The following is a 19,165-nucleotide window of genomic DNA, read 5'->3' as shown; positions in this document are numbered from 1 at the left end:
TAGTTATTGGTGGGAACTTGGGCGGGCAGAGGCGGCTGGGTAAAGGGGACAGCTCCGCTTGCTTGTTAAAATGTGGCTGACCCTGCTCAAGCAACAATACCCACTGCTGTTCTCCTCCTAAATGACAAGTCATTATCTACTTTGATGAAGTTGCTTTCCACATGTCAAAAAGACGAAACGAAGTAGAAAGGAGAATATTTTGTCTGTCTGCATTCTTACTGATGCACAGAAGGAAGTGGAGTGGTCCGGCTTGAATAACGCATGAAGCGGGTTTCTAAGAACCGTGTGGACTCTCGTCATCGTTGTGTGGAGTGCTCACCTTGCCCAGGAAACGCACGGTGGTTGTGGGATGCTGGGAAGAAGGGCGCTGCCTGCTCAGACGTTTGTATTATGTTTACAGACAGTTTATTTCTTTGTGTCACCAAATGGAACGGACCATGACTCATAAGCAATTATAGAAAATTACTCTGTTGGTAGGTTACGATCATGGCAGGGAACCAGATGAAGGCTTACTACTACTGTGTGGGTGTCTAGACCTGTAAAGATCTGAGTGGGTTTTCAGAAAGTCACAAAAGAGATACACAATAATGCTGGCCATACAGGCTCAAAAACTGTGTTGTAACTTAGCTTCAAACACAGCCCCTCTTAGATAAGTGGTTCTCAACCTGTGGGTAGTAACCCTTCAGGGTTCGAATGACCCTTTCACAGGTGTTGCCTAAGACCATGGGAAAACACAAGTATTTACATTAAGGTTCATAACAGTAGCAAAGTTAGTTACGAAGTAGCAACGAAAACACTTTCATGGTTGGGGGCCACCACAGCACGAGGACCTGTATTAAGGGGTCTCGGCATTCGGAAGCTTGAGAAGCACTGTTTTAGACTCTGCTTGACGTGTCCACGCATGGCATCTCAGTGGTTGTCAAACGATTTTTAAAAGTCTTGAGTTTCATTTCCATTTGAAAGAGAGAACTCTAAGGTGACCGAGAGATTTGACTTTTGCATCACAAATCTGTGTGAGAGGCTTTTGGTGGCGAGGACAGGACCAAGCACTCCTCGATTCAACGTTTAGTTTCTACTTACCATGTGACGGAGGCTTCTGAAGTAACCTTCCCCTTCTCCACATAACGTCTTACCTGGTTTATTTCCTGAGTGGCTGCTATTTTGTCCTGAAACTGTAGAAGTGGGGCGGCCAACGGCAGTTTTCTTTCCTTGTATTTTACAGCCATCAGGCGCTGCAGAGCGAGACAAAAGGAGACACTTCATTAGTTCCTTAAATTGATTCACAAGCATCCAGTCATCCAGTATTTACTGTTAACTTCTGTATCAGTACGCTCGAGTCAAAAATACAAGATAGTAGTTACTACCCCCACCCACGAGCAGGGCACAGCAGTGGAAGGGACCAATCCTGCATCAATGGCATGGCCCAGGGCCCAGAAGAGCATGCACCCTTGCTGTCACATTTCACACAGAAGGCAGCCCTGGGGAAGTCTGCCTGGAAACTAGGTCTTTTCGCTATTGTTTTCAGACAGCCTTGGATAGGAGGCATTGGGTTACCCTGGTGCTTACTATGTAGCTCAGACTGGCCTCAAACTCATGGAAAATACTCCTGCCTGAGCTCCAGCCTCTACAGGAAATAGTCTTTGAGCTCTGTTCTTAGAAAGTTCGAACAAGGAATTTAAAAAACTCCACAAATGGAACCACAGAAATCACTGAAAGGGAACCAGGCAATGAACACGAGGATTTTGAGAAAGGCCTTTCCCAAGTTCAACTCAAAGATAAAAGATAGTATTATTTCAGTTTTCAGTGCTGGGTACCAGAGCCCTCACTGGCTCACAGCTGCCAGGCAAGTGCTCTAGTTGGCTGCATCCTCAGTACAGCAAAGATTCTAAGACGCAGGGAACTGTCTCCTGGGACAGGAACAAGGGGCACAAATAACAGGTATTTCTCCGGTTCTTAGAAACCATGTCCAGGACATGTCCAGGACAGCTGTTTGACATAAATTACTTGATTGAACCCATTTTCAAAGGATGTTTGCTACAATTTCAGAAATCATGTCAAAAACACCAGTTCCCTTCTCCTGCCTCTACAGCTTCTCCGCCTTCAACACCCCCGTCCCAGTTCAGCTCCTTCTTTCAGCTAAATAGGTCCTGTGGAGTCATTGTTGATCTCTTTTTATTCCCTACATTTAATTCATTAGTTCTTTGTTTTTTCCTTGGAAAGCATCTGATTGCTGTGATCCCCTCTCCTGCAAGTGTCTTTAACCACATCACTGTCTACCTGACCTCGTCATGGCCCCTTCAGTCCTCACATCAACCATCTCATGAGAATATTTCATACCCTCCCTCTGCTCAAAACTCTCCAGCCCATGCCACCCGGAGGGAAATCCGAGGTCTCTACCATGGCCTGGAAGACTTGGTGTGCTTTGGTCTTGATGGGGTAACACCTCCCATTCTGCTTGGCTCCAGGGGAACCAGCTGCCTCCACAGTCCATCTCAGACTCTGAGCATGTACCCAGAAACTCTTCTCCTCATGGGGTCAGCAGCTGGTTCACTGTCTTTGCATCTCTGCTCAATTGTGACATCAGAGTCCTCTGACCTGTTTAAGAAAGGCACTTGCCTCTCCTCCCTAGCCTGACTCATTAGTCCTTACCCATGGGCATCTATGACTTCCTGTTTGAAGGCGACAGAACAGGATGTTATCTAGAAAACAGGATTCCATTTGATCAAGGGGTTGGAACCTAAACAGTGGGGTGACGATTACACCTCATGAAGACTGAGTTTAAAGGAGCTTTCCAAGATGTGTTTCCTCCCTGCCCTCCTCTCTCTTTCTCTAGTTCTCTGAGAGAAGGTCTTGGCATCCAGCTTTGGCTGGCCTGTGCTCACAATATAAGCCAGGCTGACTTGTAATTCATGGCACTGTCCCTGACGTGATCTTCCAAGTGCTGGAATTATAGGCATATACAACTTACACCTGGGGGTGGGGGAATTACTGAATTTACAAGTGGACTGTAGAGACCTAAACTTTGCTTTCTAAGTGAGGCAAACGCTAACTTTTTGTGGCTTTATTTCAACTACATATGGAATTTGCTAGCTAGGTTCAAACAACCTCTATGCCTTCAGTGACAGTTTCAAAGATAAATACTGAGGAGTGGCATGTGATTTATACACTGGGCTCTTGTTTTCACCTTGTTTTCTGGAAAGCTTTGTAAAGATTTAGGAAGACTGTATCCTCTGAACCATGAGCCAAAACAAACTCCCCTTAGGAGAGGAAAATGATTCAGCAGAAAGGGCTGATGATGTGGCTCAGGGGTAGAGCACTGGCCTTGAGTGTGATAAAGGCTTCGCATCCATCTTCAGCACCATTGCCGAGGAGGATTCAGTGGAACGGGCAGAGAGTAAATGAACAGTTAAATAGCAGATGGCCTAGACCATGGCCTTCTTCTGACAGTACTTGCTACTTAAGGGAACTTTACTTAAGCTTCCATTTCCCAGTTGGAAAGTTTCGTGTTGTGTGGTGCACACCACGGGGAATGCAGTGGTGGTGGTGGCTAAACCAGGATAGGTGTAATGGACCGGGACAGCCCCTGACACTGCCCCAGGAAAGCAGCAGATGCCAGGATGCTCCATAACACTGTTCCGTGTGGTCACCAGGAAGCAAGTGAAGCCCAGAAGACTAGGTTTGGCCTACAGTCTCATAATTAGAGAGGCAGCCCCCGAAACACCCACACTGGGGTGTCATTGGAACTTCTGTTGTTCACTATGATAGAGCAAGCTTTTCCCTCATGTTGCAAGCTAATCTCTCAAAAATGACTCATAAGTAATAATAAGTAGGCGTGCCACAGGGACTGGGAGTGAGCAGTAGATGATTCTATCTATCTATCTATCTATCTATCTATCTATCTATCTATCTATCTATCATCTATCATCATTGCCAATGCATGAAAAAACTGTTTAAAAACATCCCTCTAACCCTTTACTTTTGTGTTACCTTCTGGAAGTTTTATTATTAGAGGAAATGGGCAGATTCCTAGGCAAAAATCCAACTGTTGGCACACACACACACACACTAAAATAAAATGCACTAACGCGAGTGTTCCACTGAGCCGGCCGGCTTGGTAGAGCATGGCTGCAGTCCCAGCCCTTTGGAGACTGAGGGAGAGAAAGAATGACCGCAAATTTTCAAAAAATGGTCATTTTATTTTTTAAATGACCAGACTATAATCGCACCACTGGTTTAAAATATATTCCATACATTTTCATCTCTTTCTTGTTTGGCGTCCTCACCCAACATCATTCAATTTTCCAATGCTGATTGGCTTTCTTCCTTATGACAAACACCAACCCCAGCTGAGTATTCCAACAGGACGCACAGCTATGTTCAGTGTGAGTTGTGCATCTGAATCAGCACCAAGAAAAGCTCATCTCTTCCGTTTGGTTCTAATTTGCTTTATTGTACAAAAAGCCAAATGTCAAAGATAAATTTCATGTTCCACAATTCCCTTTAGGCATCAGGGAAATGAAGCGAACATTACATCGAGGCTGGGGTGTGGCTCAGTGGTTAGAGCACTCAGCATACATAAGACCCTAAGTTCCCAATACTGCAACAGCAATTGATAACAACAAAACTCATGAATAAAAAAAACAACTACATTGGGACTGCATCTCATCCAGCTAGAATAGCTACTCCTGAGAACACAAAAACTAGGGCTCTGTGGTTGAAAGCATTTGTTGCTCTTGTAGAGGACCTGAGTTTGGTTTCCCAAGCCCAGGTTTGATGGTTCTTAACCACCTGTAACTCCAGCTCAAGGGAATGTAAGACTTTGTTTTGGCCTCTGCAGGAAGTAGCGCACACGCATGCACACCTCCCCTGCCTCCCTGCCACATCTATAATACAGACATAAATACATTTTAAAAATCTTTTAAAAAGTTACGAAAAAGGAGATTCAGTAAAGAGCCCATTGTGCAAGCGTGAGAATGAAAGGGTGGTGGCTTGAATGAGGGTGGCCCAAGAGGCTCATATACCCGAATGCTTGGTCATTAGGGAGTGGATTAGGAAGTGTGGCTTTATTGGAGGAAGTGTGTCACTGGGGGTGGGCTTTGGGGTCCCCCCAAGCCAGTTGTGATGTCTTGGCTGTTCCTTCTGCTTGCGATGCAGATGTAGAACTCTCAGCTACATCCGCCTGTGTACACGCGATTACAGTGTGTGCTGGGACTGCAGGTGTGCACCACTGTGCCAGGCTTGAACTGTCAGGCTCTGCGCCCACTGCCACATGAGTCCATGCTTCGCCCACTATTTCTTTGGTGATTATAGTAAGGACAAGACAGGCAGACCTGAATTTGATTTGAAACCTGGTTCTCATTGGCTAAGTGACAAGTAGGTAATGGGGAGATAATGCCTACATCACAGATGAATCAGGAAGATGTGTGCTAACAATGCACACAGGCATGTCACACAGAAAGTTCATTCAGGCCCTTTCTCCCAACTTTTACACCCTCCCAGGGTCTGGGGACTTCCATGTCAGCAGTATGTCTTGGAGCCAGCAAACCTGCCTCTGTTGTGTGCGTCCTCTTTGGACCACTTAAGCTAAGGCTCAATTTCCCTTTGGTAAAGAAAGCAAAGAGACCTAGCGCTGAAAAACCAATGTCTAGGAAGGCAACCCCAAGGCCTTGCTGGTAGGAAATCACACAAAATCATTTGGGTCTTCCCTATTCCTACACACTTAGCAAACTGGCTTTCTCTCTCCTCCAAGCTTTGGAGAAAGAAAACCTAGACTAACTTGGTGACAGCGTTCCCGGGAGCAAACAACAGATGGGGCAGAGAAGGCTGGTGCAGCGCTGGTTTCAAAGGCTTTCAGCTCAGTTACAATCACCTCCCTGGGGTCCCTGCAGAGACGGAACATGTTGGCGTGGTTTTCAGGGTATGATACGGCCTGGGAAAAGCTAATAATCAGTCTTTCTGGGGTTTGAGAGAATAAGCCTTAAAATCCTCACTCATCATAACATTAAAAGTAAATTATTCATATTAATTTTAATAGTGCAGGGAATTTCACTATATAAGAACGACATGGGGTTGGAGAGTTAATACAGGAGTATGGTGCCTTACCTGCCATGTGTGAATCTCTGGGTTTGGTTCAGTACCCATCTCCCACAACAGCCAACAAACAAACAAACAAACAAAAAACAGCAAAAGACTCACCAAACAATCAAAAGAGAAATTTATCTTTGGCTTTTCAAAATTAAAAAAAAAAATCAAAACTCTTAGGAAACTATTAGATAGAGCTACACATACCACCTTTAAATTTATTAATAGGAAAAGAAAACATTTTAAATGACTCAGGTGATTTTCCAATATTGTTTACTTGAATCTTTTCCTCATGTTCAAATGGGAAAGTTGAGCCATATACTATGATGCTCAGTAGGCTTTTGCCAGCCTTAGGAAACTGCGGGTGATCTTCCTGTGCCTTTGAAAACTTTATTCCATTAGGTCTAAATGAGCATGCTGGAACAAGGCCAAGAGGAAGCATACAGACAAGATGCCTTGTGGACAGCCTTGGGACACTCTCCCTGATGCACTCAAGGCCAAAATACAGAGGCAGCAGGCACTGGAGACCGTTTCTCCTAAGAGCTGTGCAGGTTCAGACAGGCTGTGACTGAGCCTCTACAGTCCACAGCGCTGGGACTTCCCATGTTCCCTGTGATGGCCTGTCTTTGGAGGTCCAGGGGGTTTCCACGCCTTCCTTTTGACCTTTGAACCTATGATATGATGGAGCACCTTTTTTGAACAGCTTTATATAACTGGTCTAATGAAAGAACTGCTCATTTGGTCAGAATTTGGATTTTACAAGCACATTCAAAAAATGGATCTGGAGAACAAACCTCAGGCCTTGTGCTTGTTAGCCAAGAGCTCTCCCCTGGGATAAATCTAAACCCTTGGTTAAAACAGGGTCTCAGGCTAGCTTTGAACTCATGATCCTTTAGCCTCCCTAGTCCTGGGATTATAGGCATACAATATCATGCATGGATTTAGTTATGAGTTTTAATAAAATAGAAAGTATGGGCTGGAAGGCTGCCAAAGTTTAGAACTCAGTTCCTCTCTCTGACTGTCATTTAATTGGCCTTTCTGGACATTCAAGTTGGTGACGGTAACTGAGAACACATGATCACATTCAGGTTGGGGATGGTCACTCAGAACACACGACATCACATTCAGGTTGGTGACGGTAACTGAGAATACACGACATCACATTCAGGTTGGGGATGGTAACTGAGAACACACAACATCACATTCAGGTTGGGGGTGGTAACTGAGAACACACGACATCACATTCAGGTTGGGGATCGTAATTGAGAACTCATGACATCACATTCAGGTTGGGGATGGTAACTGAGAACACACGATATCACATTTTATCATAGTTGGATATTAGCAGTTCCATGTTTAATCTAATAGTTTCAATCTAGACACTGCTATTGATCAGATGTTGCTATCCTCACAGATACACACTTTATATATTTATGTATAATAATTCCTCATACTTATGCATTCAACTATACCAGCCAGAATTATTATAACATTTCAATCATAGATATTAACTATTTATCTAACTTTAGTTGTAAAATTTCATTCTAGAAAGGAATAAAGCAATTTCATAACGCCTGCTAGCTTGGGTATTTCACATGACAGAGAGCTTTTCTTCCACTTAAATTCTGAGCCATAATCACTATGAGTTTGCGTAGCAACCATCGCAGCTCACAGGAGTGAGCACGAGACAAATACACAAATACAAGGCCTCAGCGTTCTTCTTCCTTTATATTTTTCCGACAGCACCGCACTAAAACACATGAGGCTGGGTATCAGAAATAGTATCAGAGGTTGAGTAGCCCCTGGGGTTCTGAGGGGAAGAAACCTAGGCCAACTTGGTGACAGTGTTCCTCGGGAGAAAGCAACAGACGTGATACTCAGGATCAGAATGTTCCAGATTTTGTTTGGTTTTGTGTTTTGTTTTTTTTTTTTTATTTCAGAACATTTGTATATACAAAATTATGTATTTTGGAGATAAGATCCAGGTCTCAATATGAAATTAATTACACTTCATGTACATCTATCCTGAAAGTAATTTAATATAATTTTTGTACATGCATTTTGACTTAAACCTATCACATGAAACCAGATGTAGAATTTTCAGCTTCTGGCATTAGTCAATGTTAAAAAAAAAGTTCAGTGTTTTATCAGACAAGATTTAAAATCAACTGAACAAGCAAGAATGTGAGGAATTTTCAGTGCTACTACCCAAACACCAAGAGAATATTGCTGGTACTGTGTAGGAAATCACAAGGTTATTACAGCTCCCGCTGACGACATGGTAAGGACAGAGACAAGCCTTTCAGCCTCAGAGATGTGCAGATCCCATCGTCTCTTAAAGTACTTTATGAAATTTGTTTTGATAATTGGCTCTAAAACAGCCACCTTAGCAGAACATGAGGGAAAGCATGTTTTAGAACACGCATGTTCAACATGTTTTCTGGGAATGAGGCATCGCCTACTAAGCTGCTTTGTTTACTACTTAAGACAATCCCTTGGTTCATCTTATAGCTCCCCAGACACCGAGCCAATAAAACTAAACTTTACACAATTTAAATTCAATTAAAAAACTCTTTTTTGGGGGGGAGGTGTGTCTGCTTGAGACGGGGTCCCATGTAGCCCAGGCTAGCCTTGAGTTTACTAGCAGACAAGGATGATCTTAAACTTCTAATCTTCCTGCCTTCATCTCCCAAGTGCTGGGATTACAGGTGTATACCAGGTAGGAAAAGGCTTTATAAAAAGATTATTAAAAAATTGTGGAGATATGTTTGTGTCAGTGAACATGTGAGTGCAGGTGCCCAAGGGTCTAGAAGAAAGTGCCGGATCCCCTGGAGAGGCATTGGCTGGCAACCGTGAGTCTCCTGATGTGGGTGCCAGGGGCTACACTTGCAGTAATCACTTAGCCGCCTTCTCAGCGCCAGGAAAAGTGCTCTTACCTAAAACAAACAAGCAAGCAGATGGAAAACTTCCCTTCAGACCTAGGACGAGCCTCTAAATGGAAAACCTCATCTTTTCTACCTATTGTGGCAGGCGCCAGGTTAGCCGGTGTTCTCTGGTGACTTAGCTGCTGCACACATTATCCCTATCCCTTGGGAATTATGTGCATGACTATGCAAAATACAGGGCAGAGTACACAAAGGGAGGAGAGTCTAACCATGGGAGAGGTTTCCAGTTATCATGAGAGACAGTAAATCAGAGACTATCATTATCACCCAGCAAAAAGTCAACAGCTGGCTACAGTTATAAAATTAGATTAAATCAATTAAGCTCGGTCTGTAATTAGAAAGAACTATTTAAATAACTTAGAAAAGAGACATAATTAGAATTCAACTTCCTTGCTTAGTTAAAGCAAAGTGTACCAGGACAATGATTTACTTCAAGGAAAACTAACACAAATAATGGCAATATTTTACAGACTTACTATTCCGCTTACAAGACAGAAAAGCTTTCACGCTTAAGCAAAAATGTACAACTCCTGGAAACAGCCCTCAGTAAACAGTGGACACAGCTTAAAATACTAGTTTGGAAAAAAAAATTAAATCCTGAGTATTAGCTGAAAGAATTTAATCAGTGAAGCTTGTCGCTCAATATCGATAATTGTTATTCTGTAATAAATCAGTAAAACATTTTGAAATTCTGACATGAATTACACATAATTTCACTAAGATGAGTGTTAGGCACTGAAAGACAAATTTTATCCCATTTTCTGTCTGTGACCACTCAGCTCTGTCAGCCTCTTCTCCTCAGGCCGTAGCCATTTCCACATCTGCGACTTTGTCCTTCACGCTCACACTGGTCCCTCCACCTCAACATCTCCCCAGTGAGCCACATTAAATCTTCCTTTGTTTCTGGGTTCAAGGAACAACTGGCCAGAGCGGCCCTGGTCCCGGCCTTACCCACATTCCCTCACTAGAGTGATGCATCTGCCACCAGTGGTCACCCGCAGGGACATCAGCAGTGTCACAGACCACATGCCACATCACGTCACATCACGGCTCACTCTTGGCACAGTCGCGCTTATAAACGTGCCGTGGCCTGCAATCACTATTACACAAGTGTCCAGAACCCCGTGCATTTATCACAGTTGAGCTCAATTAGCTCTCAGGAAACTCAAGCTAGTCTTCACACCAACACTTTGTTTCCTTTGACGTTGACAACACTGTCATCTTCCTAATGCTACTCGATATTTTTAAAATAATGTTTTTATTAATTCTTTGAGGATATCATACAATGTTTTTTGATTCATGTTTACCTTTCCCAACTTTTTCCACATCCACACCTCCTTACCTACCTGACTTCATGTTCATTGCCCACCCCCTGCTGCCAGAGTCTTACTATGTAACCCAGGCCATACTGGAATTTTCACTGCTAGCTAAGGCAGAAATAACAGAAGAAACATTTGGTTATCTTCAGTTTTGGTGCATAATGGCCTCCTGGGCCCGTTCCCCTCCGCTGCACCCCCCATACACTGTGTGTTCTGTGAGTTAGGTATTCCTTACCTTCTGTCAGAGTCAAACCCCCAGGCAAGAGCACTGGCTAAGTTCTGGGCCCACTCAGGCTCCTGCAGACACCTTGCAAGGTAGGAGACTGAGGCGTGACATGAGAACGCAGGAGCAGAGAATGCTCAGCACAGGGACACAGTCTACCTCGGATTGACCAGCATTGGTTACATTCATCATGCTTTCTCTTTGACACTGTCTCTTCTATAGCCCAGGCTGGCCTCACTATGTAGTTGAGGATAACTCCTCATCCCCCTGTCTATATTGCCCAAGTTCTGCAATAACAGGTACATACTACCATGCTGGGTGTCATCACGCTTCCTTTTGAGACTTTCTGGAAGATAGAAGCTTAGGCAGCCCAAGGGCCTGAGAGAAGTCACACTGAGTGGGTTCTGACTTCAGGCTTTTAGAGACAGGGCCTCCCTATTGGGCAAAGCTGGGCTGGAGCATTCTTGCTGCCTCCCCCTTCTAAGTGCTGGGCTTAGAATTATGTGGTCGAACATTCAGCTGTTTTGCTTTTTTCTGGTAAGAGAAACAATAGGGTTTGAGTTTTGATGCTCTGTCTTGTTGACAATTTCCCAAAATTCTTTGCGAGAATTCATTCATTCATTCACAGGCAAGCATATATTCACTCAGTATCCACTTCATCTTCTGATGGATGCATAACAAAGTCACATCTATAGAAAATGAATGAATTTATGCCCTGGCAATGCTGAAGCATGCATGGGCAGCCCGTATACAGCGATTCTGTTGAACTTGTCCATATTGGGTTTCATGGTCTAAGTTGATGAGGACAACTGACCAGGTCTCTTCCTCAAGAGGGAACCAGATCTCATTACAGATGGTTGTGAGCCACCATGTGGTTGATGGGAATTGAACGCAGAACCTTGGAAGAGCAGGCATTGCTCTTAATCGCTGAGCCATCTCTTAGAGGTCTAGACTTCTGCAGATCATATGACAGAAGCTAGGGCTTCATTAAAATAATAGAAAAACCACTTGTTCTCTCGTTCTTACCCCTTCCCATGCCACCCCTTGCTTAATTAAAAGACTCCAGGTGGAAAGAGAAGGAAAGATGATCACAGCAAGCTGAGAGGAGACAGGAAGGAAATGTTCCAGCCACGCTCTCTACCTAAATTCAGGCTCTGGAGCATAGCTGTTCAGGACTGATCAGTGTGCTGCTCAGTCTCAGCCGTATTAACTTGTGTTCAGTCCAAACGAGTCATGTTGACTTTGTGTCCAGCTGAACTGATGGGTCAATACCTAACATGGACACAGGAAGCTGAAATGTGTAAGAACACTCAGCAAGCCCCACTACTGTCTCTCCTCATCACTCCAACACCTCCCCGCCCGCCCACCCCTTTTCTTCCCCCCCCCAACTAAATTCACTTGGTTCTCATGGAGGCTGAGGTGGAAGGTTCATTGTGAATTCATGGGAAGCTTGGGCTATATAGTGAGTTCCAAGCCAGCCTGGGGTATAACATGAGAGAGACCCTGTTTCCTCCTATTACCGAGAACAAGGAAAGAAAGAAAAAAGAAAAGAAAGGGAAGGAAGGAAGGGAGGGAGGGTGGGAGGAAAGAGAAAAGGAGGGAGAGAGAGAAGGAGGGGAAAAGAAAACAGAAAACTAGTTTCTAGTACATAATTAAGTTACTATTGTGTTAATTAAGATGCTATTATTATATTAAGTGGATCCTTCCCTCTCCCTCCACATTTTTGATAGACAGACCTGGAACAAAGTCAGCCTTGGAAGACAGAAATGAACCTGCGAGCTTGGGAGCCAGAGGCTGACACTGACATGTGCGGCAAGTGGCGGCTCAGAGCAGCTCTAAGGGCAGTAGCAGGCTGGTGGCTCAACCAACAGCATGGAATCAGTTAGTGACTGCTTTGTTAGGATGGCCTGCTAGGCAGCTCAGCTTGGATGGCTAGCGTAGGAGCGTGAAGGCTCAAGCTGTCTGACCAGCTGTCCTGTCTACGCAGCACAGAGACAGGTATGACAGACGGGAGGTGAGGGCTGGACACTATTCCAGTACACAGCAGGATGTATAAGGAGCAGACACTGATCCGGGCTTACTACAATGATGGTGGCACCGTGGCTAAATCTCCAAAATGAGAAACACGCAGGTGATGAAAATGGAATATGCTAAGTACTAGGAGAAAGGGGAGCAAGGCTCTGTTGGAGGCAGAGACCGATAATGGAGGGTCTCCGGAGTACAGGATATCCGTGCCGATTCCAGTCAATGAGCAGCACTGTCCCCAGGGAGAGGGTACCATAAACAAGAGAAGGAAGGAGTTTGCCCGGTATGGCACAGTGGGGACAAAGGGCAGATTCACAGCTTTCAATCACCCTGATGAAAAAACCCTGCCACATTCCTTCATGAAGGGTTACTATACCTTTCCACTTTCTTTGGTTAAAATATCAAATCTTTACTTCTTTCAAGGAGGAAAGTAGACATTTTATACGCTACATATTTGCTGCTTTTCAATTTTAGGACATGTGAAAAATCCTTCAGGTTTTGGAGTAAAGCACCAGCTAAGACCAGAGAACCGTCACCGTGACAAGTCAGGGCAGAGACCCAAGGGCACAATTCTGTTACATGCAGGAAGGAAGCTCATTATCATGACAGACTTTGATCTGAAAAGTTTCTAAATTTCATTAAAACAGACAGACAGTAAGAACTAGAAGTTTATATACCTGCCTCACAGAGTAGAAGGGAAGGGGAATGTGGGGACAGTAAGTGATTTGGGGGAAGATTATCAAACCCTTAACAAGCAGCTGCTGCTGATGAGTGGCCATAGCTCACGCCTTTAATCCCAGCACTTGGGAGACAGAAGCAGGTGGATTTCTGTGAGTTCAAGGCCAGCCTGATCTTCAGAGTGAGTTACAGGACAGCCAGGGCTACTTAAAGAAACCCTGTCTTCGTAAAACAAAACATAACAACAACAACAACAACAACAATAAAAAACAGTTTCCCACTCATGACAGTGTCTGGGTGTGGTGCTGGCTTCCCGATTCCTCCTGGGGGTAATCCAGGTTGGTCTTCTCTCCCTGATCAGACACCCACCAGAGCTCATTTGGAAGACTCTGCCCTCAGGCAGATACGAAAGGCCCCCTCTTCTTGCTACTCCCCACATACCCACCTCTGACCAACTAGTCAGTACACAGGAATGGCATGTCTTAGGGGAGTGTTTCCTGAAGCCATCAACCTCTCTGAAGGTCCACGTACTGCAGGCTAGTTCACCTGCCTAGGAACTACGGGAAAATGACAGTACCTTCAGAGGATGGGCCTCACCTCACTAAATACAGTTCACTGGGGGCATGTCTTGAGAGAGGAAACTATAAATCCCACCCCTTCCTGCCACACGCCCCTGACTCCTGCTTTGGGGTAAGCATGCCACAAGACCAAAAACAATGGTGCCAACTGATCAAGGCACAGACTGATGCCCCTGAAACTGTCAGACAAAAGAAAACTTCCCTCGTTGAAGTACATTGTATTGGTTGTCTTGTCATAATAATGGACTTCAGACCAGAAAACACCCAGTCCACCCGTGGTAAGTGCATTTGTGCTGTGGTAATGCATTGATTTCAGGATATGAAGCCGACGGCGCTGACGAGAGTAAACCAGAGCAACGCTAAGATGAACACCGTTCCCACAAACATCTCCTTAATGTCTGCCGCTTGTGCCTTTCCTGGGCAGTTTACCAACAGGTAGATTGTGCTGCTCCAACGCAAGCAGCAACCCATGGTTTTGGATCATGTGCATCATCGCAAATCTCAGGAGAGCCATCGGTACCTTAAGCTGAAGACGTGTGTGCCACCTCCTGCCACAGCGGATGGTTCTTCTATAGGCTACGAACACTATAAAGAGAATCTGCCCCGTTTCTTGCCAGGGTGTTCTGAATCAAACACAAATCTTTAATTTTTTTTAAAAAATGGGATACTTAAAATAGTCTTTACATATTAAGCCATCAAAGCACGTCTGTTTAAAGTGCTGGTTCTCATTAGAGACTTTCTAGAGAATCACTGGAGGGCCCCTAAGGCAAAGAGGCCTGGAGAATCCCACCCAGACCGGCTAAACTACAATCCCCAGGAGGGAGCCCCGGGCTTTAAAAGGTTCCCAGAGCATGCTGGTGCATTTAGTAGCACTGAACTGAAGAATTGAGTTTAATTGAACATTTTTTATTGCTTATTAAAAATGGCAAGTCTGGGCTTCCTGGATTAAGAGCTAATTAGTGGCATCCACGTTCCCTAAACCAGAGCCGGAAGTGGGTGTACACAGTCTTACGGCCGCTCACAGGCTTTCCACAAATGGACTTCATGCTTCAGTCCTTTCAACTCTGTTGGTGATCTGGAAAAGCCACTGTGGGTACCTTCTCAGGTCATGAGTTAAGACAGAACCACAAAGCCAATAAAAGCATGCTTAAATTATACCTAAAAGTTATCAAGGTATTAAGGAACGCTCACACTATAGAATTATATTTGCTTTATATTAACCCACTAAAGGGCAAAATCTAGGGGCAGGTGTAACAACTGCCACAATTTCAAAGTAGCCACCAATCCAAGCACTTCTTTGGAGCAATCGGAAGCCATTATCAAACAGAATGGAAGCCCCTGCCCATTGTGTGGCACAGGCCACACACACCCATACTTGAAAACTGGTTCTCAGTTTCCAGGCGAAATCTAGCGAGCAAAAGACATGATTGTTTTCACTCATGTTCACAAGGCCTGGACTGAGCCTCCTCTAAGGGTCCTGCACACGGCCAGCTTTCTGGCAAACTCAACAGCAGCTTCTTTCCCAAACCCTCCCCACACACCCTGCGGCCCCGACTCCTGCTCTCACTGAAAAGCACACCTCTCACACAGCCTCAGCTCTCCATGGTTCGCTTTTCAGGCTGCGAACCCTCTGGAGGGAGGAGACGCCCCTGCTGACCCCCTTCACACACCAACACCCCAGGGTACAAATATATAAAGGTGGAGGCAAACCCACCCTACTCCCAGACTTTAAGTACGATATGACAGATGGTCCAAATCCACAACTTCCAGGAAATGCATTCCAATCGTCCATACGTTATGCAGTTTTCTGCATTTATGCCCTTTGAAGTAAAACTATTTTGAAATAAATAATGTTGGAGATTAATTTCTAAATCTATAAAAAGGTACAGAGCTTTATTTTTTCAATTTAAAAAGAATTTTTAAGGTTTTTAAAATTGATTTTATGTGCACGAGTGTTTTGCCTGCATTCTGTCCGTGTCCATGTGCAGGCCTGGTATCTGTAGAGTGGAGAGGAGGCAGGAACTGGAGTTCCATCCTCGTGTTCTTTATCTTAGAAAGCACCCGGGGTGGTAGCTTTAGCTCCTGAGGCCTGGTGGGAGGACTTTAGGTCACTGGCGGCATGGCGTTGAAGGCTACCTTTCTCTTGTTTGCTGGCTGGCTCGTGATGACACCCTGTGAAGTGCTGACAGTCAGAAGCACAGAGCAGTGAGATCACTAATCTTAGATCAGTAACTCCAGAATCAAATCATGAGCATCAACCTTTACACTTTACAAGGTAATTATCATCTGTATGCTGGGTATTTCCTTACAGTAGTGGGTCACAGACTAAAACATTTAGCGTAAAGTCACAGGAACATAAACCACAAGAGCCCTGGGTTTGTGGTAGAAAGGAACGGAATTATTGTTTAGTAGGCAGGCATTGTGTTATGTCAGATAAAGAGCGTGAAGACACATGGAAGTTACAAATGAATATATTTAATCCAAATGCTACTAGACTTTGAACTCTGTTTAAAACTGCCTAAGATGTTCGGCAGCCTTTAATCCCAGCATTCAGGAGTCAGGAGCCTGGGTTCAGATTCCAGAATTTTTACTTGCTTCGAGGAGGAAAGTAGACATTTTATATGGTGCATATTCGCTGCTTTTCAATTTTAGGATGAGAAAATCCCTTCAGGCTCTGGAATAATGCCCCAGTGAAGACCAGAGAAGTATGAAGAAATATCACCAGAGAAATATCACCAGAGAAGTATCAGCATGATGGCAGGTTCCCCACTTACAGCCAGTGAGGACATCTTCAGAGACACTGGGACCTACTGAGGGACTTACTTACAGTGTGCTTTTGGGAGGACTGGGTTTCCTGTACTATTTACCTTCGTTTGGTTTTTGGTTTTTGAGACAGGGTTTCTCTGTAGCTTTGGAGCCTGGAACTTGCTTTGTAGACCAGGCTGGTCTCAAACTCACAGGGATCCCCCTGTCTCTGCTTCCTGAGTGCTGGGATTAAAGGCACGTCACCACTGCCTAGTGTGGCTTATTTTTTATTCCTCAAATGCTTCACATATATAAAACTGCATGTTGTCCTTTTCAGAATCCTACAAATATTTTTAAAATACAGACTATCATGAATATTTTTAAGAACTGAAGGCTTCTGGTCTTTTTTCATAATTTTTAAATTTGATTAAGTAGAAATGAGTTAAGAAATCTCAATATTTGAATTCATATTTATATTTTGATTTAGGATTTATACATCTTAAGCGGTACTACTTACTTTTCAGGTGTATTGAACAGGGTCTTTCTACTCAAATTGGACTATTTATGATCCTCCTGCCTCATCTCCCGGGTGGTGGCATAGCTGTATAGCACCAAGCAGGTTTTAAATTGTCATATTTAAGGCCAAATTTAAAGCCCCAAAGACTGGCAGAACCAGTGACATTATTTTGAAAAGAAAAAAAATGCCCAAGTACTTAGCACTTTAAGAAATTTAAAAAGGCATTCTTGTATTCTTGGAAAATTATTTTTTTTCCAGTTTTAGGGATTGGACCCAGGGCCTCATGACTACTGGGTCCACCACTGAGCTACAGATACATCTGGTTCTCAATTTAACTTTTATTTTTGAGACAGGGTCTTGTTTATGTAGCTCAGTTCAGTTTCAAACTTGTGATTCCCCCATCTCAGTCTCCTCAGTACTAGGACGGCATGTCCAGCCCACAGATTCTTTTTTCTTAACTTGAACATTGCATTTATTATTGTGTGAGGGTTTATATGTGCGGGGGCACAGGTTTCACAGCATACGTGTGGAGGTCAGAGGTCAGCTCTACTCTCATTCCCCTTTACCTGGGTCCTACAGAGCAGACTCGGGTAGTCATGGAGACAAGTGCTTACTCTGCTGAGCCATCTCATCAACTGTCCAGATGCTTTCTTAAACAACGACTTCATATAACCCTGTGCTGCTAAAATACACGAACATCAAAATGCTGGCTTCTCCAAAAAAAGCGACCAAGTCTGGGAGTCACAAGTAAGCAGCTATTTCAAGCCTATGAAGGAATAAGCTGGGGATTAGGTAATGATGCTCTGTGTCTCAGGGAAAACACTGCATACAAACCTAGCTTGAAATGAGGCCCTTTAAACAACATGGTTATATAAATGCCTCTCCTGTGACTGCTGCTTCTTAAAAGGCTATAATTATGTAAGGATCATGAAATCTGATGAAGGGTTCCCATTCTACAAAACGGTATCATAGCAACGCTTGACAGATACATGACCCAAGGTAAAGAAGAAAGGAAATAATAAGCAAACCTTTAATTACTGGCCAAGAAAAAAATGTTCTGTTGTATTTGAAAGTGCTCCATGCATTGAAGGGTAACTAGACGAGCCCTTTCCTTACATGCCTACGTACAGAATGCCCATGCACAACACGCACGGCACAGGGCATGAAGGTGAGCAGAGGCTCTCACGGCACCCATGGCTACAGGACACAGGTGTTGGCCTCAGGAGCACACTAACGAAGGGCATCCCCACTTTGGCATGGATTTGGAAGGGGAAGAACACAGCTTGATGGAGGAAGAAGGCCACAAAGGAACTTGAATTTACGGTGCTATTGTGATCTACGTAACGTCTATCAGGGCTTCTGCCCTTCTCACTAACACATGCTAACTAGAAACAACCTACAATCCAATGTTTATTTCATAGAGTTCTTTACTTAATTCCTTAAGCTAGGAATATTCCCTTTATAATAAGCATATATTTAAAACAATGTAATTTCTACGAAATAACTTCTAACTGGCCAAAATACTAAACATTTACTAAATCAGAACCAATTGAATATCTTGATTTTCTTTTTTTGTTTGTTTGTTTTTCAAGACAGGAATTTTCTATGTAGCCTTGACTATCCAGGAACTGGCTCTGTAGGCCAGGCCTCGAACTCAGAGATTCACCTGCCTCTGTCTCCCAATGCTGGGATTCAAGGTGTGTAGCACCACAGCCCAGCTTTTTTGTTGTTGTCTTTTGAGACAGCCCTGGCTGTCCTGGAACTTGCTTTGTAGAACTGGGTGGCCTTGAACACACAGAGATCTGCCTGGGATTAAAGGCGTGTGCCACCACAGCCTGGCTCGAATGGAATATCTTCAGTATTGTCATTGTAGTGATTGTAGTCACTGTCAGCAGCAGCAGCAGCAGCAGTAGAATTTGTGATGGGGATTTCCTAAACTGTTGAGGCTGGCCTCAAACTCTTAGGCTCAAGAAATCTCCCCTTAGTAGCTGGGACTGTGGAAGAAATCTGTAAGAAGCACTTTTTGATACATACTATAGTGTTTCAAACAATGG

At 44.1% G+C, this 19,165-nt stretch overlaps 1 protein-coding gene across 7 annotated transcripts in view; it reads right to left on the bottom strand.

Annotated features, from left to right (window-relative positions):
- The window catches only part of Map7 (microtubule associated protein 7), a 135,152-nt gene that overhangs the window by 48,701 nt on the left and 67,286 nt on the right, over positions 1-19,165 (bottom strand). For all 7 annotated transcript variants that reach the window (XM_057755372.1, XM_057755363.1, XM_057755380.1 and 4 more), the window contains one exon: positions 1,134-1,232. In XM_057755372.1, the coding sequence (XP_057611355.1) occupies positions 1,134-1,232 (99 nt within the window). The remainder of the gene's footprint in view (positions 1-1,133; positions 1,233-19,165) is intronic.

The sequence above is a fragment of the Chionomys nivalis genome, chromosome 2, assembly GCF_950005125.1.
Source record: "Chionomys nivalis chromosome 2, mChiNiv1.1, whole genome shotgun sequence".
Lineage (NCBI taxonomy): Eukaryota > Metazoa > Chordata > Mammalia > Rodentia > Cricetidae > Chionomys > Chionomys nivalis.
This window is presented reverse-complemented; position numbering and strand designations above follow the sequence as displayed.